The 22,398-nt window shown below is 37.0% G+C and overlaps 2 protein-coding genes across 6 annotated transcripts; both read left to right on the top strand.

The window, feature by feature from the left end:
* The first annotated feature begins 4,478 nt into the window (after positions 1-4,478).
* LOC104421779 (serine/threonine-protein kinase PCRK1) lies at positions 4,479-10,174 on the top strand. Of its 2 annotated transcripts, none has more exons than XM_010033867.3 (5): positions 4,479-5,054; positions 5,876-6,284; positions 7,104-7,364; positions 8,804-8,926; positions 9,313-10,174. In XM_010033867.3, exons 2-5 carry the CDS (start codon positions 5,895-5,897, stop codon positions 9,829-9,831), a joined length of 1,293 nt encoding a protein of 430 aa, XP_010032169.1. In that variant the 5' UTR covers positions 4,479-5,054; positions 5,876-5,894; the 3' UTR covers positions 9,832-10,174. The 2 variants fall into 2 exon arrangements, with proteins under 2 accessions (XP_010032169.1, XP_039159803.1); XM_039303869.1 differs by lacking the exon at positions 4,479-5,054 and adding an exon at positions 5,111-5,245.
* Positions 10,175-12,837: 2,663 nt separating this feature from the next.
* LOC104421776 (OVARIAN TUMOR DOMAIN-containing deubiquitinating enzyme 12) lies at positions 12,838-20,166 on the top strand. 4 transcript variants are annotated; one of them, XM_010033860.3, is made up of 11 exons: positions 12,838-13,165; positions 13,850-14,416; positions 14,492-14,685; positions 15,552-15,625; positions 15,926-15,980; positions 16,255-16,329; positions 16,456-16,475; positions 16,616-16,664; positions 17,171-17,255; positions 18,262-18,318; positions 19,728-20,166. In XM_010033860.3, exons 2-11 carry the CDS (start codon positions 13,894-13,896, stop codon positions 19,778-19,780), a joined length of 1,185 nt encoding a protein of 394 aa, XP_010032162.1. In that variant the 5' UTR covers positions 12,838-13,165; positions 13,850-13,893; the 3' UTR covers positions 19,781-20,166. The 4 variants fall into 4 exon arrangements, with proteins under 4 accessions (XP_010032162.1, XP_018719771.1, XP_010032159.1 ...); XM_018864226.2 differs by having other exon boundaries at positions 12,839-13,165; positions 13,791-14,416; positions 16,456-16,529; XM_010033857.3 differs by having other exon boundaries at positions 12,840-13,165; positions 16,456-16,529.
* The last annotated feature ends 2,232 nt before the right edge of the window (positions 20,167-22,398 follow it).

Below are 22,398 nucleotides of genomic sequence, written 5' to 3'. Positions count from 1 at the left end.
CGTTGGGTGTACATATACCTCTTCTTTATGCATTTCCGGTCGGGCGAGTTTAGTCTTGAGCTATTCTTGTTTGAAATTCAGTTCAATTCTTAAGTTTTCTGAAACATCGAAACTCTCGCACTTTATATGGTAAGCCTCAATTCCCTTGCTTTCATTCATATAGAATTGCATGCTCAGATGTCATAATACCCAAATAGACTCAATAGAATCTAGAATACGCTGTTATACTCCTATTTTAAATAGTTGAAAAATTAATAGGTCATTATACTACTCATTCGTATAGATGAAAATGCGCCTTCTTGGGCCTTCGTAATTAGATCCCAAGTTATCTGATAAGTCCTTATGCTGCCAAACTGTCACTAGTGATTATGCACGTCATTAGGCCGTCTTAATGACTATTTTACAACATGGGGTTAGGCCATTACAATGCTCGCTAAGATAGAAATGCGATATGATAGTGGGGCCGAAGTGAGGTTTCGAGAAATCCAATTGAAATTCGATGCTTGACATGTGGTAGAGTTTATCTTTTCATTGGCCAAATTGTCAATAAAATTAAGCTGGATCAATGTGCAGGCCGAGCTTGACCACTTGAAAATGGCGACTAATGTGAGGTTGACTCGAACCCGACGTCACTTAAAAGAGGGCCCGTTTGACGTCTGTTGACATGAGAACAAGAAAACATGTGTGCCACCGGTGGGTCGACTAGCTCTTGTACAAAGCTAAACTTTTGGGTGCATTTATATCACTAAAAACTAACCATTTCAAAATCATTCTCTAGAAAATGATCATTTGTATCTTTTATAGGAATGAATTAGTGAAAAATATCTTTTTCGCCGATGAAAACGTTTTGGCATAGATTGTTTTCCAATAATAAAAATATTTTTCATTAACTAATTTTTTTGAAAGTTATAGACAACAATTTAGTAACAAAGGCACTTAATTGAAAAGTGAATATGCTCTTACTTATTAATCAAAGCTTACGATACCATCGTCAGTTTTGAGTCTTGCAATTGAATTTGTAATTGCATTTCAAGTTGTTTCATCTTGATATATTATATTTTCTTGAACATGCTATAGAAAAATGATATTTTTTGAATTCATGAGATGTTTAATATCTCTTTTGAGTTTGCTAATTTCCAAGAAAAAAAATTCCAAAATCACTCAATCTTCAAAAGTGTGGAAATAAATTGAAGATCCTCCTATTTATATAGATAGGAAGAGAAGCCTTTGATCCTCATTCTCCAACCTGATTGACATTGAGTTGGGCAAAGATCCAATATATCTTTACTTAGAATTGGACAACGTAGTTTTTTAATCACCGAATATCCTAAACCAGTACACTCATGATAAATTTACTATTTAATTTTCATTAATTAGGACTAATAATACGAAAAGCCACAAATTAGTATACATGTGAAAAATAAATGGTAAAATTTCAAATTGACATAACTTATGTCTTCCAATTTAGTAATTTGACGGTAAAGTTTAATGAAAATTAATAAATGGTAAATTTGTCATATGTATACCGATGTAAATTCATCACAAATGTAACTTTTTCCGTGATATTAAAAAAATAATAATAAACGGGACCCTAAAGTTGAAGGGCTTTGTCTAGAACATTTTTTTTGATCGAATTTGTCTAGAACATAATGATAAATAAAATTAGTTTTTCTGACCAAAAAAATGATAAATAAAAGGTGAGGAGAAAATGGGTCGACGCGTAAAATCATCGTGAAGACACCACATCAGCAGCTTTTACTTTTTCTGCGTAAAAGTCGGTGGCAAAGATTCCGTCAGAGTACGGCCAAAGTCGCAATCCGACACTTGTCGCCTTCTGAAGTCCCCTCTCTCATCACCCTCTTCGTTTTTGTCTGGTCTTGTCCATGGCCTTTTTTTTTTTTTTTAATTTCCCTTAAAAAAATCTAAATTTAAAAAAAATATTTTTTTAAGTGTAAGAAACTAAGTATGAGAATTGAATTCGTGAAAGCATTCAAACTTTTCTTATCTATACTTTCTATATAAGTTGATTTTAGTTTAAGTTAAACTTCTAGGCCGCATTCTTGGCATCTGATTTGACAAGTGTTTTTTACTTAGTTTTTTTTGTTATTTATCTAAAGTTAATTGACATTGAAAATACATTTTCATTATCAATATACCGTAAAAGGCCTGAGCCAAATAACTACTTTGAATGATTTCAAGTTTTTGACACCTTACTTGTAGGTTTAAAACATTGTCATATGTTTAGGATGTGTCTAGATAGACTTTAATTTTTTTTTTTAATTTTTTGCTTAATTTAAATCTTTTGGCTAGTGCACTTTAACATCAACACTTAATCTATATATATATTTTTATAATCTTTTAAGATTTTAGATAATATCTTAAATTGTGATGGGTAAAAAGCCCTTAAGAAATTAAGTTTTGGTTCCAATGTTTTCATCTCTATTGCAAACTACTATGTACACATGATTTTCTATATGACTTTTGTCTTCTACCTTTTTCCATTGAAAATGCTAAAAAAAAAAAAAAATGCTCGTTCTCTTGAAATGAAACGAATTTTGCACTTATTAAACGTGTGCCATAATTAAACTTGGCAAAAAGACTTCATAATTGAACATTTGGTATCTTTTATTAGTCAATTTAACAAAAGAACCTGATTATTATTCATTTGTAGTTAAGAAATCTGACTATTTTTTTTCTATTAGTTAGTTAACTGTAACAATGCAAGAGCACGTTGTTCCTTTTACAGAGAATTTTGCAAATTATATCGTCAAAAGTTTGAAGGATTTTCTTCTTTTTTTTCAAAATTCTATGACATATTCTAAATCACAAAAAACTTGAATATATTGAGAGGCAATGAGACTAAGAAATGAAATGAGAGATGGAAGTATTAAAATCATGGGCTATTGTGGAGCTTTCATAATCTTTTAAATTTACGGTTTTATCCACATCAAATATATTTCTAAAATAAGGTTATCATAGTACGTACGAAAGAAAAGATAGAACTGGTTATCTAAAATACAGGAACCCATTTTTCCTTTAAATAATGTTGGTGGGAGTCAACGGTTTCTTTTAATTTTTTTTTTATTAGAGACGAGTCGAAGGTTCGATTGAATACTTCCTTTTTTGGGGAAAAAAAACAGTTTTAAGTTTGACATGTTACACCACAGCTGTAGTGTTGGATTTAGTATATTCCTCTTTTTTGAGTGTTAATTGATGATTAAAGAAAGGGAAAAATTACACTTCTTATCTCTACACTTTCACCTATTTTCTAATCAAGTCCTTGTATTCTAAATTATCTAATCAAGCCATTCTACTTTCACAAATTTTTTAATCTTGACACATAAGTTCAACCAAATCCAACCGACATGGTCGGCAAACAACATTTTAGTGTGATGAGGAAGAAATTTCTCCAGTGTGGACATTTACATCAGTATCCACATTGATTAAATTTTATCCACAACATACTCAGTCAATGATTTCATTGGCTAAAATTTTCCAAACACGTCCATGTGAATACCTACATATCTAGTTGCATCCTACTTTGGCATTTTCTAAGCATCAAATAAGTTAAATTTGATCAAAATTTGGAATCGGGTGGATTTGATTAGAAAAGTTTTGGAAATGGAAAGACTTGATAAACAAAAAGAAGTAAAAAGCACGGAGATTCGATTGGGAAAATCACGAAAGTACAGATGGGAAAACGAAGACTTTTCCCAAAAGAAAATCAGAAGATTCTTTATTTATATGGTAACTCAGTCAAGGTAAGAAAAGTCATAACTAGGATGGTCCCGCCCTATGTAAAATTTACAAGCAAAGCAAGGACTCTACCGCTGGATATTCTCCTACTTTGAACGATTCCAAACCGACAAATCATATGTCAACGGAAAAATTCCTTTTGTCCCGCACCAATTTGGTCGCTTACAGAATGAGACATCCGTCTGCCAGCTACTGTTTCGGAATTTAATTGTTGAATTGCGTTTGATGAGTGCAGCCTCGTTAAGCAAATTATTTATGAACCATGAGGAAAATTAGTATATAAAAAAGGGCTAATCCTATGAAAAATCTGAAAGTTGGATAGTCGTGATGAATTTATCTCAAACTAAGCTTTTGATTATCCAAGTACATTTATGGTAATTTTGTCATCCATTAATTCCCGTTAATTTGAGATATTTGGTGGTAAAAAAATCAGTTCGTAGTAAATTTGATATAAATGTATCAGTTTTTGGTGATAAAAAAATTAGTCTAGACAGACATGTCATAAATATATTAATCAGAGATTTTTTGTATCATTAACCTTATGAAAAAATGGCAAAGTTTTCTTGATAGACCCTCTCACTAACCATCTGGTTTAACAGAAAGTTTCCCTTTTGAAACATTCAAATGTGTCGTCTGAGAAAGAGACGGAGAGCGGATGCGTCCAAGCTGCGGTGGAACTACTGGGGATGGTGGGAGGGTGGGAGCTCGGTCGGAGGTGGTGGACGATGACAAGTCGACAGCCATCTCCCTCCATTTCACGACCCTTTCCTCCGATCTGTGCCGACAGCGACCGCTATCCTCCCCTACTCATTTCCCCCGTTGAATAACCCAACAGAAAAAGAGAGGAAGAAGACAGATGACTCGCCTCCCCCCGCTTTTCGCTCTTGCGTCTCCACTTTTCTTTATTCCTTCTCGTGTTTCTAGCTCTCTCTCTTTCTTCTTTTCTTTTTCTCCCCCGTTTCGGCTCCCGGGTTGGTGAGCTGCATCCCAGCTGCCCCGTGTTGACTTGCCCCTCGATCATGGCTCGCTCGTCGTGTCCTTTGATACCCTAGAGAGTTTTTAAAAAATTGTTGGTTACCTTCCTCTCTTTTTGGGTTCTGGGTTTTCTTTTTTGAACTCGACCCGGGTTTGGATTTTGAGTTCTTGGTTTTTCTTGAACTTGACTCAAGTTTGGATCTTGAGTTCTGGGTTTTCCTCGGAATTCTAAGAAGGAACCGCCATCGAGACGTTGGGGGTGAGCCAGTTTTTGTCCAGAGCTCGGCAGAGGAAAGGGAAAAACAAAAAGAGCAAGAACAGAGGTGACTAGTTATATTGAGTTTCTTTCTATCCTGTGAAGGTAGATGGTTTTTGCTTTTTGGTTTTGGTCCGAAGTCTGTATATGGCTGAACTTTATCTTTGGCTTGGTGTCTCGACTGTATAATGAGAGACCTATGATGATTCATTGCTGGGTTTCTTCTGGAGTTGTCCAGGATGAACCGATTGTTTCGAGGTTAGGGTCATCCCATTAATTCGGCTATCAGTTGAAAATATTTGTTTCATATTTCCGGGAGTATGTTGTGCTTAGATGAATAAGAATTCGGTTTCGCGAAATTCAGATGCTGTGAAGCTGAATTTTCACCATATGGGTGCAGCGTCCTAAGTATAATTTAGTATCATCGTGAAGATGTTCGCTCTTATTTTAAAGTTTGTGCTGTCCCTATGTGCCTCATAAGGTTTTGAATATCTGCGGTTGTTATCATTGTTTTCCCTCTCAAGTTGGGCTCGTTTTAGCATGGGTTGCCGAAAGAGATCATGGCCATGATCTATGGTATTCTTAGTTGACTTACTTGTTATTGGAATATGGTTCTTATCCTCTTTTGTTTATCTTGGATGAATGTTCCGTTTCTCATATCTGTTTAAACCTGCGCCTTCATTTGTTTGAAAAGAGAAAAAGGAAAACTTTGTCAATGCAAAATTATGGCTTGATGTTTGATGCCATTCCAGATGGACTATGGCAATACTGGGGTACATATTCTGTTAATTTCTAGTATTTGAAAAATGACATGTTAAATGTGGAAGTTTAATTACCCATTACTCGCTTGAAGGTTTAATACTTCTGATAAGAATGATCTAAATGCAGGGCACGGACAGTGGAGACTATGAAGTGCTTTCCATTTACAATTTGGGACAAAAATGGAGAATCAAAAACAATGAAATCTGTGTCTGTCCGCTCTACCTCCACTTCCATGTCCGCAGACCGTGATATGAGGACATCTTGGTCCGAACTCACGTCTCAGAATGCGTCTGATTTTAGCACAGCATCATCTGCTGCTGCGACGAACCCATTTGCAGTATTGTCTCAACGGCAGAGTAATTTGAGAGAATTCACCTTTGAAGAGTTGAAAGCAGCCACGAAGAATTTCAGCCGTTCCGTCATGATTGGAGAAGGTGGATTCGGGGGTGTTTTTCGGGGTATAATGAGGAGTGAGGACGATCCACATAAGAAGATTGATATTGCTGTCAAACAGTTAAGCAGAAGAGGACTGCAGGTAGGGGTGGTCCTTTTCGAAGCGGAGATATCATTCGTTCGGTAGTTAATGATATCATGCAACATCTTGTAGCATCGAGTTTGCAAAAGTAAAATTCTTTCAGAAATGTCAGATTGGCATTGTCTTTGCTTGAAGTTGTTCCTGCGTAATTTGAAGAATTTGCCTGAGGGAACATAATATGTCTAAACTAGGAGTTACTTAAAAGCCTACGTCATATATAAAGCGTCGGAGTTTCTTTTTTGTTGGTCTTTTTTGAATTTTTTCGAGTATCATATCATGGTATTATTTGATTCCTCTGTATTTTTAGGCTTAAAATTTCTGTCCAATGTCCTTCAAGACTGAACTAGTTGACAGTTTCTGACAGTTGCACAGACAGAATAATTTCTTCTATAGATGCTAAAGTTGGATGAATTAAATTTGCTACTCTGTCTAAACCAGTTGGGCGAGTAGTTACCATAATATAGATGACCTTTTGTCCTAAAAATTTCACAATCATAAAGTTAGCAGAAGCGATAAAAAAAGAACTACTTAAATGTTGGGACATTTGCCTTTCTCAATAAATGTGGTTGAGGGTAGTTATTCTCAACTTAGGCTTTCTCTTAAGTTTCACCTGTACGCAACATGGAAATCTTCCCTATAGTTAATTTTAGGACTGTCTGATTACTGAAAGATTGAGTAATGCGTTGGGATATGTCAAACAGATTATCTTAGAAAAGTTGTGCCTTATTCAAAATAGGAAGTCGTCTGACAAATTCTTAAGATACAGTCTCTTGCTCATCTCGGAAATTTCATTTATTCCCATTTCACTTCTGCTTGCAGGGTCATAAAGAATGGATTACAGAAGTAAATGTTTTGGGCGTTGTTGAGCATCCAAATCTGGTGAAATTACTAGGCTATTGTGCTGAAGATGATGAGAGAGGCATTCAGCGTCTACTGGTGTACGAATACATGCCGAACCGCAGTGTGCAAGATCACTTGTCAAGCAGGTTTCAGACGTCTCTTTCGTGGATTATGCGAATAAAGATCGCCCAGGATTCTGCACGAGGGCTAACCTACCTCCATGAAGGAATGGATCTCCAGGTTAGTCCCTTTAAGTTTCTTTGGTCCTTCTCATTTAAATTATGATATGACGTTTGGATAGAATGAACTGAAGCATGTTATTGAAAGGAAAGGATTTCATGTAAAAACGGCCTATTGCAATGGAAGAGAGCATCTGTGCCAGGGAATTTGTTCTTTGGCAGTGAAGTTGTCCTCTGAAACTTCTTGGTGCAATGCTTGTTGGTAGAGTAATGATACCTACATTTTGGTTATCAGATCCGGGGAGATTGGCCTATCAAGGCCTGGGGGAAACAAGAAAAATTGCATCACAAAAGCATTGAATCCTGGGCATATGATCAAGAGGAATATGGCCCAAGCTCTGTAATGCATTAAACGATCTAGTGTATAGGATTGGCTCTTCTCACCACCTCAACTTTTTAGCAGTACCAATTTTGGAAGACAGAGACTTTTTTTTTTGAACTATAGACATAGACTTCAATAGCTAATATTTTGTTTGATTGTGTCTCCTGATGTTCTTTCTACAACTATCTTTGGTAACACTTACATAATATGTGCTTTGCCTTGAAATAATCATTACTCATTTTTTGTCACGACATATTTTGAGTCCTAGTGTGATGTTGGGAATACTCCAATGCCATCGTTTTCCATTGAGAAGCACCACTCAAAGGGACCAAAGAAATCAGTGATCCATCACACGATAAAAAACTGTAGGTGCATAGGAACTACTTGTCTTCTGGTCTGAAACCTGGTATCTATAGGCTGAGAAGTATTTTGAGAAGAGCTAGAAATAAGCTATCGAGTTATTGACTTGATGGGCTTAAGATGGATCATATTGAAGGCAAGATTTTTAATGGGTAGTAAGTGAGAAGTGGAGCATCAACAAGGAAAATTAAAAGACAAGGGGACCACAACACAAATCGATCAGATGAACAGATGAACAGGTGCATTAGTTGGAGAGTATTTGGGAAGTCTGCATTTGATATACCTTTGGGATCCTGACAAATGCTTTATGGAGCAACCAAATGAACATGAAGTTCTGAAAGGAAGTAGAAGAGATAGATGGAGTGGGCCTCTCTTAATGAGAGTTGTCTATTTGTGCTGATTCAGGTTATAGCATATTTTGGGAGCAACGCAACAGACATATATGTAATACCAAGCAGTCTCAGAGATTCTAGGTGTTAGTATGATGCAATACAATTTAATCTTTGATTTTTTGGATTTTTATTAATGCCTGCCACAGGATTTTCACTTAGTTAAGTTGATGGAAGAACCCGTTGCATCTCTCAAGTAGTTTGAGAACCATACTGACTAATCAGAACCGACTTAAACTCTAGAATGAGTTTAGAACTTTCCTAGGAATCTTCCATGAAATATTCTATTTGTGCCTGGCTGTGATTTTGTTTTCTGTTTATCAGTTCACTTGATTTTGCACTTCTCTTATAAACCTTTTTGTGGAACAGATCATTTTTAGAGATTTCAAGTCATCAAACATTCTTTTGGACGACCAGTGGAATGCCAAGCTATCAGATTTTGGATTAGCGAGGCTAGGGCCTTCCAGTGGAGAAAGTCATGTCTCAACCTTGGTACGTTGATATTCATTCTATGTCATAGCTTGAGTTTTATGAAATGTCCTTGTTTCATTTAGACATAGAAATGAAAAGGTTCAAAAATCAATTGTTACTGTTAGATGTACTTTTTCATCGCAATTTGATAGTGTATGCATCAGACGGTCAGATGGTAGAACCCTATCAATCTATGACCAGAAGTCCTGACCACAGGAGACTCAATTTTCTGGTCTGTTCATCAAGGATAGCCTTTTTATCCAAATCACGAAATTTTTTTTCATGCCTCATAAAGTTATTCCAGCAACCAAATATAAAAATATCCTGATTTACCTAATCCCTTTCTCCTTTCAATTCGGTATTTTCTGAGGGAAGAGGTAAAGAACAATGTTTCTCTATTGCAACAGGTGGTAGGAACAATCGGTTATGCTGCTCCTGAGTACATCCAAACTGGACACCTTACAACTAAAAGTGATGTCTGGAGCTATGGAATTTTTCTTTATGAGCTCATCACGGGTCGCCGCCCTTTGGAGCGGAACCGGCCAAAGAATGAGCAGAAGCTTCTGGAATGGGTCAAGCCGAATCTATCTGATATAAAGAAGTTCCAAACCATCCTGGATCCACGGCTCGAAGGCAAGTACTCTCTCAAGTCCGCTCAAAGGCTAGCCTCTGTGGCTAACCGGTGCCTCGTACGGCATCCTAAGGGACGGCCCAAGATGAGCGAAGTCTTAGCGATGGTGAACCGAATTGTGGAAGCAATGGAAACTGGAAGTCCTAAAGCCCCATTGAGAAGCGTAGCAAAAAACGATGAGTTGGAAAAATCGAGAAAAGAGCGATTTAAGAGGAGGTTTGTGGACCCGATAACTGGAGAGACGGGGTGGTTGGTTTGTTGGACATGGAGACCGAAGCTCGTGAAGACGTGCTGAAATGAGGAGGCGAATCAAAGGTATTCGGCTTCTTGTTCGGTTACTTAGGATGAGGTAATTAACTGTTGTAAGGTTTTCTCCACAACCTTTGGTTCTTTTTCAGGTTCTACACAACATGTATATTGTCCAGTTTTGTGTGCATTTTACGCAAGTATTGCAAATGTAGGTATGTTAACACAGCTGAGTGAATGCAACCTTTGGGTTTATACAACTGCAAGTATTCGACTATTGTTAAACAACTAAATCTAAACCAGCATGGTGAGTTTTTGAGCTTGAAAGGACTGATGCCCTTTAAGACTCAGACGAACTGATGACCTGGAGCTGTCATGTTTTGCTTGTTCAATTTGTTTTGACTTCTTAGACTAGCTCATTCTCCATCTCTTTCAGCAGTTGTGCCATTCTACAGAAGCCTGATACTTGTATGAACAGAGAATATGCATAGAGAATTTACTTCTTGTCCCTTGGGTTGTCTCGTTATAGCCCTGTGAGATTATATCCATTAGCTAAAACCATATATACGTAAGCCAGAACACCATTTTGTCTCAATTTTAACGGGTGTCAACGTTGCCCCTACGTAAATTTAGTATTACCATCTCAAAAGCAATTTGCATACATGCAGAACGTGTGCATGTATCTATGCCAATGCTTCACTTCAAGAAAGTGGTATTCCCCTACGAAAATAATAAGGAAAAATGATAAAAAACTACAAAAAAAAAAAAAAAAAAAAAAGAAGAAGAAGAAGAAGAAGAAAAGAGAGGGTTTCAACATTGACCAGTGACCAGCATTGTCATTTACAAATGAGCAGCAACTATCATGTTTAGGTGTACCTGTCCTACCTAAGATTAAGCTAAGATTAAGCGTTGATAATGCTAATTATAGTCTTGCTCATGTAAGCATCTAGCTCAGACAGCGCGTGCATGAGCGGATTTAAAAATACTTGGTCAATGGATTAGATCATGCTTGCTAAATTAAGTTAAGCCAATTAATAGATAATTTCTCTTTTAACCTTCACCGGGAGAAAATTGAGCTATTGTTTCAGTCAACTTCTACTGTTTTTTAGTTATTTATTTATGAGGAACTTATGGGATTGTTAGCCCTGATTAAATCCCATTTTTTTATAAATTTTTTCAAACTCTTTAAAATCATATAACCTGGTATAATGGACATTATTTTGCTTATTTTCTTCATTAGAGGGGCTTGAAATGCATTTAGGTTACTCAAAAACCTTTGCAGCTTTGGAGAGTGGCTAATGATTATTCGGTTTTCGAGCAAAGTCACTTATCGGGCCAGACCAATTACTTTGGTGGTTAAAATTACGATTCCTATGACCTCACGCCACCAATGAAGAAGAGAAGAAGTATTAGCCCTAAAATCCCATTCCATATTGATAACCCAAAAAAATCATGTATGACGTGACCTTTGTTGTGCCTAAAGAAGAGATGGCGTATTAGCTTTATAATAACCATATATCTTATCTGACTAGACCAATCTCTTTTATGGATAAAACCAATCACAATGCAGGCTTTGCTTTTCGAACCGACTTCAATAAAATTTCGTATTACCATTTTAATAGATGTAGCAATTTTTTGGGGGGCCAACGATTACCCAAAATAAAAGAAAGAAATAAAGAAAGAAATATGTACAAATGCAATGATATCCTTGTTTTGACCTTCTCGATGGGATAAGATTTGAAGAACAGGGAAATAGTTCTTTTAGGATAAAGGAGGCCAAAGATGGAATATGAAAACGATTTAAGGCTGCAGAAGTAGGTTGAGTGCAAATGCTAATGTTCCTAAGAAAACATTCAAGATTGTCTGCCATTGAAATCCCTGGTGCTGAATTCTTTATTGCATGATTACTTTAGAATGGCGACGCGTTCATGCCGGCCACCTCTGACATCTCGATGCCAATATTATGGAATATTATTGTCAAGATTGTGGAATATTACCCTCTCTCTCTCTCTCTCTCTCTCTCTCTCTATATATATATATATATACACACCAAATTTCAGACCTAGATGTTGTAATCTTTGTGAGGTATTCCGAGATTATAAAATTATATTCGCGTGATTGCAAGGATCATGTTATCGAGTCATTCGGAACTCTATGAGAATATATTTAGTAAGAATCGATTCAAATTTTTATAATATTGATGACACATGATACAAGAAAAAATCTAACTACATATATGGTTATTCAACTTGTACTCTTTTTTCTGATAGGGCCTTCAACTATTAATTTATGCAATTGAGTTCTTAAGGATGAAGTTTTCCCAAACAAGTCTCCTATGCTCTAATTTCGATAAAATGAAGCTTATATTTCTGTTAACAATCAATTTGCACAACTCCAAACTGCATTAACGAAAAATTGAAAATCAATTAAGCAAAATTTTCAAGGCTGATGTTGACTCTCATGAAGTCCATTAGAGAAATTGAGACGTGTTTTTTTTTTCCCTTATTTGCTTATTTTGCACCTCGAGCTGCATGATTCTCATTTTAATCAACTATCATAAAAGAAATTTGTTCACAAAAAAAAAACTATCATAAAAGAAAAAAAATCTAACGTGTATTTGTCGCTTGAGAGCGATGTTAGCATTTACGCGTGCTATAGCTCCAAAATTACTCATATTTGTACAGATTTTTTTAAAGAGTGTTTGTAATACTTGTTAAGCATATTTAACAAGAAAAAAACTTAAATTTTAGAAACATTAATTATACACATCCTGTCCATTTTCTATTTACTAGTTTTCCTCAGAAGCGAAATACTTTTTTTTTTTTTTTTTTTTGTGGTCATGATGAATACAACGTTAAAAGCGCCGCATTTCTTGAAACCGGGGGGGCCCACGTTCCAAGAACCGGCCATGCGACGCACCCGATCCGCGCCAGAAAGGGGCGCGGCCGCCGAGGGGACCGCCTTTCCCGGTGGCCGGTGCCGCGCCCACGTGACGTCACGCTGCGGCGGTTCGGTTTCACAAAGCGCAAACCTCCACGAAGAAGCAAGTCCCTCCAGCCTTCCGCAAATTTCTACTCTCCCCCACGGGAAGAAAAGATATCGCCCAACGAGATTTCAAGAAAATCAAGAAGATATCAGCAGCAGGATTTATCGCGCGCACGATCCTCTCTCTTCCTCCCCGCCACTTTCGACGATTCGTTACGTACGCTTCAGTAAAACCCCACCATATAACCACGGGAAGAAGACCAGTGGAAAAGAGAAGGTGCGAGGGGGGCGGATGGATGAACAGGCGCGGCCGCTGGTGCGAGAGAGAAGAGATATTTGATTTTTCAGCCGGGAAAGATTTGACACCCTCGATTCGATGCTCTGTCTTTGATCCGAAGGTGCGTTCCCTGTGCTTTGCCCTTTACCCGAGACTGCGAAAGTTGCTTCCTTTCTCAATTACTTGTCGTTTATTTCCTCTTTGACGTGTTGGGTCGTTCTTCTTTCGATGATCTGGGTTTCGTTTTCGGCGTTTGAGGAAGTGGGTTTGGGAAGAAAGACTCTGTTTTGGAGATGGGGGGGTTTTGGCTGATGCTATGGTTCCTAATTATCGGATCGTTGGAAATTCTAGTTTTTTTTTTTTTTTTCTTTTTCATAGTGTCAGCATATTTCTTGTCTCTTTCGAATTTCTTGATTTCCACGCTTTCTTATCTATTGCTTCATCGATAACCAAATAATGGGTTCGTAAGTTGTCGAAGTTTCGAATGAGACACCGACGGTTTCGGTATTATTTTCGACTTCTCTTTTTTCTCCGTGTCCATCCTTGATCATTTGTAATCGCCTACTTCTTCAATTTTTTTGCAATCCTGATCGTATGATGGCTGTGTTATCTGAACATCTAATTCATTTAGTTTTTCAAAGTAATTTGTCTTATGAGTTTCTTTATATGAGTAATTCCTAGATATGGTCCCGATTTTATCAACTTTTCTGCCAGTAGAATGAATATTTTTTTACCTGAATGCATAGGATTGATCGATGATGGTACGGCTTCGGATATAATTAGATTCCTTGTTTTTGTCATCCAGATCTTTTATTTTTCTCTATTTCGTCGAGTCGGTTGTGGATTGCAATGGGTAGCATGACCATGTACGAGCAAGATCCTGTTGTACGCTGGGGCCTCGATGTTTTGCACGTTTGCCCTCTTTCAGATGCCGGTTCATGTGGCTGTGTACCTCAATATGATCCCGAGCAAGATCCTGATGCTGTACGTGGGGGCCTCCATCATCCTCTGGATGTTTGCTCTATTTCCAATGCCGGTTCACGAGGCACTGTAACTCAATATGATCCTGACTTGAGTAGTGTCGAATTCGTTAGAGTAGGCTACGTTGAACAAGATGAACCAGGCTATGCTGAACAACTGGGCTACGCCGAAGCACGACAGCCAAGTTTGGAGAATGATGAGACTAAGGCCGAAGCACGACAGCCAAGTTTGGAGAATGATGAGATTATCGCACATGCTCTCCAAGAAGAACTTTCACGACTCGCTCTTGAAGAAGCATCTGGTGTGTCGACTTCTGGAAATGAACAATTACAAGCTTCAGTTTTGACCCAGGATTGGCTTGCTTCTTCAAAGAGATACTTGGATGCTGAAGGTGAGTTAATTTCTGGCTGTTTCTCTGTTGGCTTTTTTGTGACCTTCTTAGTTTCAAGTTTTTTCCGAAACACAGGACGGAAAAATGATCAACAATTGGAATATCAAAAAGAGGTTGAAGCACGTGATGAGGTGGGAAATGCTAATTCATATTCCAGCTCGGGAGAAAAATCATGGTCTGATGATGATGTGGGTATGCTACACCTAGCAGATGAATCTGTGCTTGATGGCGAAGTTGGCAAGAGGTTGAATCAGATGGTCCCTGTACCTGTGAGTGTTTCCACTGTGCTGAGCTTACTGTCTACTTTATATGTTTAGAGCACAAAGAATTATTCTGTGCATTTCTCTGCCTAAACAATGATGATGTTCTAACTCATAGCTTGTTGCTAGACTAAATGAATTTCTACCAGTTGCCACTAGAAAGAGGGTTTGTAGACAAGAGTTGCCTTGACATGTGCAGAATATTTGTCCATGTATCTAATGGATGTAGGGCACAGTCTGGGTTTGAATGGATAAGAGTTGTGATGAATTAAGCATGTTAGGACGAGCTTATTGTGTAAGAAGGTTAGCATCTATTCCTCTTATGGATGTGGACCATGTTGAAGGACTTGAGACCCATGAATGAGCTATATTTTCAGATGGTTGCTCAGTAAAATATTGCAACATTGGCAAACTCAATCTATTATTTAATTTGCCCAAAAATACCTGTTATTTAATCATTTTTAAGACATTCAGTATGTTGATTTGGAATGTCGCTTCTCTATCATGCACTAGAACCTGTCAACACATAGGATGAATGATTGCTCCATAGTCCAATATTCGTCACTCAAGTGAATGGAAAAAATTACGCTTGCAGTGACCAGTAAAATGCTGATGCCACAAACATCTTTGAGTGCATTCTGAGCATTTGTTCAGAAAAAAGTTTAATTGGCAAGATTTGATGCTTTCTTGTCTTGACAATTTCAAGATGTGGCCATGGATGTAAAACTTAGCTTGAGGTTTTTTTAATATGGTTAACAGAACAACAACATCACTGTGCCAGCAAATTTGTTTAAATGTTGTACTTTCCAGTTGCCTTGTAATCGAAGTGTTGCTGTTCATGATTCCTTTGATTTTTTCTTAATTTTTTTTTGCAGCATGTGCCTAAAATTAATGGGGAAATACCTTCTATAGAAGAAGAGGTGTCGGATCATCAAAGACTTCTAGACAGGTTTCTTTCTTTCTTTCTTTAGTTTTTGGGTAAAACTACTCAGGTCTTGTTCATATCTATACTTTTGTTGGATGATCAGATATTTTAACGTCAAGTGGATGGTTCTATCTGAGGATGAAAATAAAATTAATACTCAGTGGTTTTCTGCTTCTTAAAATCATGATTGGGGCGTAACAAATACTTTGAAAGCTTGAACTGTACTGTTGTCTTCTAGTTATACTGAATTTAGTGGAGCTAACTGCCCGAACCAGTTGATACCATGTGGACTTACATGCTGTTTAATCCTTTTATCTGTTGCAGGTTACGGTTATACTATCTTGTTGAAAATAAAGTCCAGGGAGATGGTAACTGCCAGGTTGGTTAACACACTGAATCTGTTGCATGAATTCTTTATAGATGTCAGATTTCTGTGTATTGTGAATTGTGTGTTCCATATAGCAAGTATCATCATTTTCATTTTGTCGCTGTGATTAAATTTTTTGTGTTGTCTCCTGTTTTGACCATGCACCAATCTCTCTTCTCTCTACTGTCAATTGTTTATGGCCATTGAGGCTCCTTTTCTGTGGTGCTTCCATGTCCTTTTATTAACAAATGTGGTTGAGACACTCATTGCTTGAACTTTTTATCAGTTTCGTGCTTTATCAGACCAACTGTATCGATCACCGGAGCACCACAAATTTGTGAGGCGTCAAATTGTTCAGCAGGTAGTCCACTGCTGTAGTGTGGATTTTTTTTTTTTTGGGTTGGTCTGTGGTGTGGATTTAAAATTATGTGCTTTGCATTAATTCTGATGTTTATTTCTTTGGCTTTTTGATTGGCGATATAATCAGTTGAAGTCATGTCCAGAGAGGTACGATGGCTATGTCCAGATGGCTTTCGGTGACTATTTGAAGAAAATGAGCATGTAGGCAATCAGTATTATTTGGTTCTTCTCATCCTTTGCTGACATAAGATTTTGTTTATTTATCTTTCGTTTGATTGGATGACTAGGAATGGAGAATGGGGCGATCATGTCACATTGCAAGCTGCTGCTGATTCCGTATGATCTACAACCCTTTTTCCCCCTTCCATTCAACCTTTTTTTTTATTATTTAAATCTTTGTAATAGTTTTCATTACAACGTATTTGTAATGAAGGGATGGACGAAAAATGACATTGAGTTAGGTTAGTTCAGAAATCTAATATCACAAATTGATTAACTAAATTTGCAAGAGTGAATTTAAATCTAAAACATCTTTAGCTTTATGTGGATGGTATTTCATGTCATCTGGTAAACAGCTTTGTAGTGATAACTTATGGTGTGGTGGGTGGTGTGGGGTAGAGTTGCTCTCTGATTGACCTCTTGTTGATGCCACCATTATTGGGCCAGTAAAACGGGTGCTGGTGAAATGCTGGTGGTGAACACGTGAATGTGGGATAATGGTGTGTACTTATAATTGTCAATTGTCACTGTGGTGGTTTGATTAGTTAAATCAATGGAGCCCGAGTGATCCTTCTCTGTCAATAGATAGAGATTATTAATGCATACTTTTTGCTCTATTGCAGTATGGAGTCAAGATTTTTGTGATCACTTCTTTTAAGGAGACATGCTACATTGAGATCCTTCCACATATTCCAAAGTCGAAACGAGGTAATATTTTCTTTAATACTTCTCATTAAGAAAAATGATTATTCTAGCATTTCTTGATCTATACCATGGCTTAATGGATTCTATACATCACACTGCAATATTTTAAAGGTAAGATGGATAGACGACCTTAATGTTAATCTGCAAGGTGGATGCTTAATGTAATTTTGCATACTGATTGGTCAACATCCAAACCTCTGGAAGCAGGCTACTTAATACTCATGATATAATCTTTGGAGGCCATTAGCATGTGGATTTTCTAAATTCACACCTTTCAATAGCTGGCCCTCCTTATTTTTTCTCTTTGGATGTTTATATGCTTTCCCAAGTTCTCCACTTTTCTCTTGGATATTTATATATAATTTGCAAAAAGTTTTGCAGACAAAGGTGAGTAAAGCTTAGTCAAGGTGCATTGTATGATCTGGTTTGCTTGATTTCTGAATGAATGATGTTCTGTTTCAGTTCATTCCACTTGTGTACCTCGGAATTTTGGAAGTCTCTGCATACTAAGATACTAGTTGCATTTGGTAATATTCAATTTGTGCACTACTCCCCTGGTTAGTAGTTTAGATATGATTGTGCAGATAAAGTATCTAGCTTGGCCATTTGTTCATCCCCTTCTTGCTGTATAGAGTCTAATTATACACTGTCATCTCTTCCATCATTTTATTTGTAATTTGTTGCAATGGGAAGGACTAAGTTTTATTTATGAAGACATCATCATTGTTCCAGTGATTTGCACATAAATACACAATTCTGAGTTACTAGATCGTACATCTCTGGTTTGACTATTCCTTGTTTATTATTTCTTGGGAAGTATTCTTTGTTTATTATTACAGTGGAGTTGTGCTACTGAGTATTGAATATTAGTTAAATGATGCTGTAAGCTTAGTATCATCGAATCAATGGAACTTGATATTGCATTAACTTCTGTATCAGGGTCCTGTTTTGTTCTTTAGCTTACAGAGCCAGATGATGCATGAACTTACAATTTTCGTTTTTCTTCCAGTCATTTTCTTGAGCTTCTGGGCAGAGGTGCACTACAACTCAATTTATCCCGAAGGAGGTTAGTCTTTGTGCTTTTGTAGCCTGGCAAAATGCGTGCTCTGTATATATTTTAAGGGACTAATTTTGCATGCCTTGGTGTTGCCGAAAGAGGTTGTGATACATTCATATGGTTTCGAGTGAATAATTTTTCATGTCAATAAGCTTTCTTTTTTGGATTTTGTCTTTAATCCCAGATATTCGCTCTCACTTTCTACTCATACATTTGTTTGTCAAGTGCTCCTACAACACCTTTTAGCTGATATGATCGAATTTAGCAATCTTGATTAAAATCTCACTGCTCATTTGAATCTAGAGCTTTGTGGTTGCTAGTGGAGACTTGAGACAACCATACATGCATCGTATTAGCCTTATGTGCAGTGGCTTATTATTGAGTTGAGAAGCACTTAATAAATTATAGAACCAAAGCTCCTAGATCTTCTGAACTTGAAGAATTGTGCGAGTGAAATTAGATCCTTGGGCCCACTTTGGCTGAGTAGCTTTTAGTGTTGAAATTTTATCATGCCTGATGGCCAGTCTGTGCCCCAAATATTGCATTCAGTGGTCAAGGCGTAACCACATAATAGCCTAAACCTTTGACATTGCAATTTGTCTGAATAAATACATTTTTTTTCCAGCAAAGATATATAGTTTTATTAGGCCAAGCTGGTCTGCTTATAGAATGGTTTTCTTGTAAGCGATAGTTGCTTTTAACTGTAGTGCTATTCCATTGAAATTCAGGCAGTGGATTAAAAAAACTAAGGTTTGTCATGGTAATGGTATCAAGTGTAGCTTTTCAAACTTGCAAAGCCTTTTAGACCAAAAAAAATAAATTGCAAAGGCTAGGAAGCAGAAGTTGCAGGTGTTCTTCATAATTATGTGGAATGGTCATTGAATCCCCTCTATCATAAATATTCTAATTAGGACCTTATCTATGATCTTTGCTCATCTTTCACATGTGCTTGTCCTTTACATATGTCACATGATTTTCTTCTTGTTGACACTCTCTAATGGAAGCCACTACTCTGACAAACTTTCTTTTTCCTGGTTGAGGACTCTATTCTTGATGCAATTATAAGCGGTATCAAGCGTGTGGCGACTGTAGTCTGGTTGGCCTGTTGATTTCTGGTGGATTTTCTTTAAAACTCTGATATGGTTAATTAGGGAGTTTTAGTGGCACTAACATAGATGCAAGTGATATCTCATCTGATCCTGCTTGTTCATGTTCCAGTCAAGTATCTCTACATTTTTCGATCCTTTGCTCTTATATTTGCTGCTGACGGAGATTTATTTCAACATCAGCTTTACCTTGACACTTATGGACTTACTTGGTTTGCAAAAGAACGAGTAAAAAAGGGGAAATAAATAGTTTGGTTATGCATCCTCTTATGCATCCTCTTATGTTGTGATATGCTTTTCAATGGTTTGCAGAGCTGCCTGAACTGTCAAAAAAGAAGTCGTCGTGGTGGCAGTGGTTGATCTGAAATTATGCTCGACCATCCTCATCATAGTTGGATCGTCCTTCATGTTTTGTCAATTGGAGCTCTACTACTTTCTCCAAGCTTTGTGTTCGGATCGGAGGTCCATCGTGATGTCTCTGCCGTGTCTCATGCATCCATATATACCCCAGGCGCGATAATGTTACATATAGGATTTAGCCAGTGACGACAGCCTTCTCTCAGTTTCTTCTCTGTACATATCTTTCCTCTCGAGTCCTCGAGACTTTTCTTGGTCACCTTCTATTTCATCTTTTGTAAATAGTTGGGAGAGAGGGTTTCGGACTCTCATTAGTTGATTGGTTCATTATTTGTACAAAGTATAGTCGGTTTTGTAGGCATTCTCTTTTGCTAGCTCGTGTTCTGCCTGTGCATTTGTTTTGCAGAAAAAAACGTCTCTTAGCAAATGAGAAAAAAGTTTTTGCTATAGTGGCCACGATCGTCGTCGATGGCAGGTCGAAACGCCCCGGTACGATAATCATATTATTGGCAACTCCAGCCTTCCGCAAATTTCAACTCCCCACTGGAAAAAAAAATATCGCCGATCGAGATTTCAAGAAATCGAGGAGATGTCACCGACAGTATTTCTCGCGCGCACGTACGCTTCAGCAAAACTTGTCGCGACGTTGTAAGACCGAGACAACCGCATCGATTACGATAGTGAAAAAGTCGTGTGATGTCATGTCTTGCGTCATGCATACTTGTGAAAATTTACTAATCTAATGATAATATATACTAGACACTTTTAAACCCATTACGTTATTTTTCAATGTGCCGGTTGTTAACATGGCGAGTAATTTTCTTTGTAGCCAAGAAATGGTGAACAGTGGCGAGTGATTTCTATGTATGAAATCCATTATCTCAATGCTCCATTAGTGAATAGTAGCATTTATAGAATTTCTTTCCCGAGGACATACAAAAATATGAAATAAAGACTCAAAATTAGATATAAAGGCTAGTCGACACCAAAAGTTGATTTAATCATCGAATCCCACATGCCTGGCACGGCACAAGAGTACGAAATATGTAGCATATGAGCAAGGGTAAGCGGCAGCCACATGCATGGTGCATGGGCGTCATCTCATACATATTAAATCATCGACAAGTACATGAATTAACTCACAACGGTCAATGACAATATTCTTTAATACCACCTGTCCAATTGTCGAAATATGATAACGGACAGTTGGTGGCCGCCTATAAGCACAAGAGGCAAGTCATTGAAAGTATTTCTAATACTATTCAGATCACCAAGATAGTGGGCATTGAAAAGGCATGTTGTGGAGGGTGTAGTTGCCATTCGAAGACCTATTCATGGAATGGTGGTCATAATTGCAAAACCACCAACACGCAGTAAAGATAGTTATACAAGCATGGGCATAGTCGAGGAGCAGTTACTACACCTTTGCGAGAATAAAGGAGCATGGGCAAGACCAATGGAAGTTACTTGGAGGAACACAACCATCGGGCATAGCCGATAAGCGATTATCACACCTTCACTATAATACCACTAGGTATCCAATGAGAGAAGATCCCACACAAATCAACAAATTATTATCTTTCAATTATATTTACTTTTTTTTGCATTGTACTTTAAATTTCCTTAACTATAGCGTTTTGATTTGTGTCGTCGATACCTTGTTGTTGATTGAATTCGGACATTATATCTCAATATCCTTAATATGTGTCGTCAATCGAATCTTGGCATAGTTCGAGATTGATCTTGTAACTTTTGGATCTCATCATTGATTAAATTTTGACTTGGTTTGGGGTTGTAGAATCTTGTTTGGATTTAAAAAGTTCCATTCCATATTGCATGAGATATCTTTTGTCTAAAGTTGGCGTAGAATCTTGGTCCCCTCTAATAAAATCAAAGAACGACTTGCGAAGAAATATATTTCGTTGTGGGAACAATTCTAACAAAACAAGACTTAAAATTTAGAGCTATTAAAAGTAACAAGTGTGAAAAGAGGGGGAAAAAGATATGGCGGCTTAAGGTAAGGGAGTCTAAGGGCTTGTTTGGTACCGCTCCAAACAAGTACTTCATTTTATAATTTTGTTCTCGAAATAATTAAAAATAATTGGTAAATTTTTTATTTCGAGAGCAAAAATTTTTTTTTGTTTCTAAAAATAGATTTGGAATAGAATCAACAAGTAGAAAAAAATTTATTTTTTAGAAAAAAATTTATTTTTTATTCTCGAGAATAATTCTTATAATCAAGTCTAATTTTTCTTCTTTTCTCTTCTTTTCTTTTTCTTCTTCTTCAACCGGCCATAAAGAAGGAGGAAGAAGAAGAGAAAAAGAAAAAGAAAAAGGAAAAAAAAAAAAGATAGAGAAATAAGAAAAATATAATAATGTATTGACAAATTAATAGAAACGATTTTTTTAACTCTTCCAAATCATATAAGCTTGTATTATAGACATTATTTTCCTTATTTTCTTCATTAGAGGGGCTTGAAATGCATTGAAGTTACTATTAATTAATGCAATCAAATTTTTAAAGCTGAAGTTCCCCAAACAAGTGTCGTGTGCTCTAATTTCGATGAAATGAAGCTTATATATTGTTGACAATCAATATGCACAATTCCAAATTGCATTAACAAAA

Source organism: Eucalyptus grandis, chromosome 10 (assembly GCF_016545825.1).
Source record: "Eucalyptus grandis isolate ANBG69807.140 chromosome 10, ASM1654582v1, whole genome shotgun sequence".
NCBI lineage: Eukaryota > Viridiplantae > Streptophyta > Magnoliopsida > Myrtales > Myrtaceae > Eucalyptus > Eucalyptus grandis.
The sequence above is the reverse complement of the archived record's forward strand: the minus strand, read 5'-3'. Positions and strand labels throughout refer to the sequence as shown.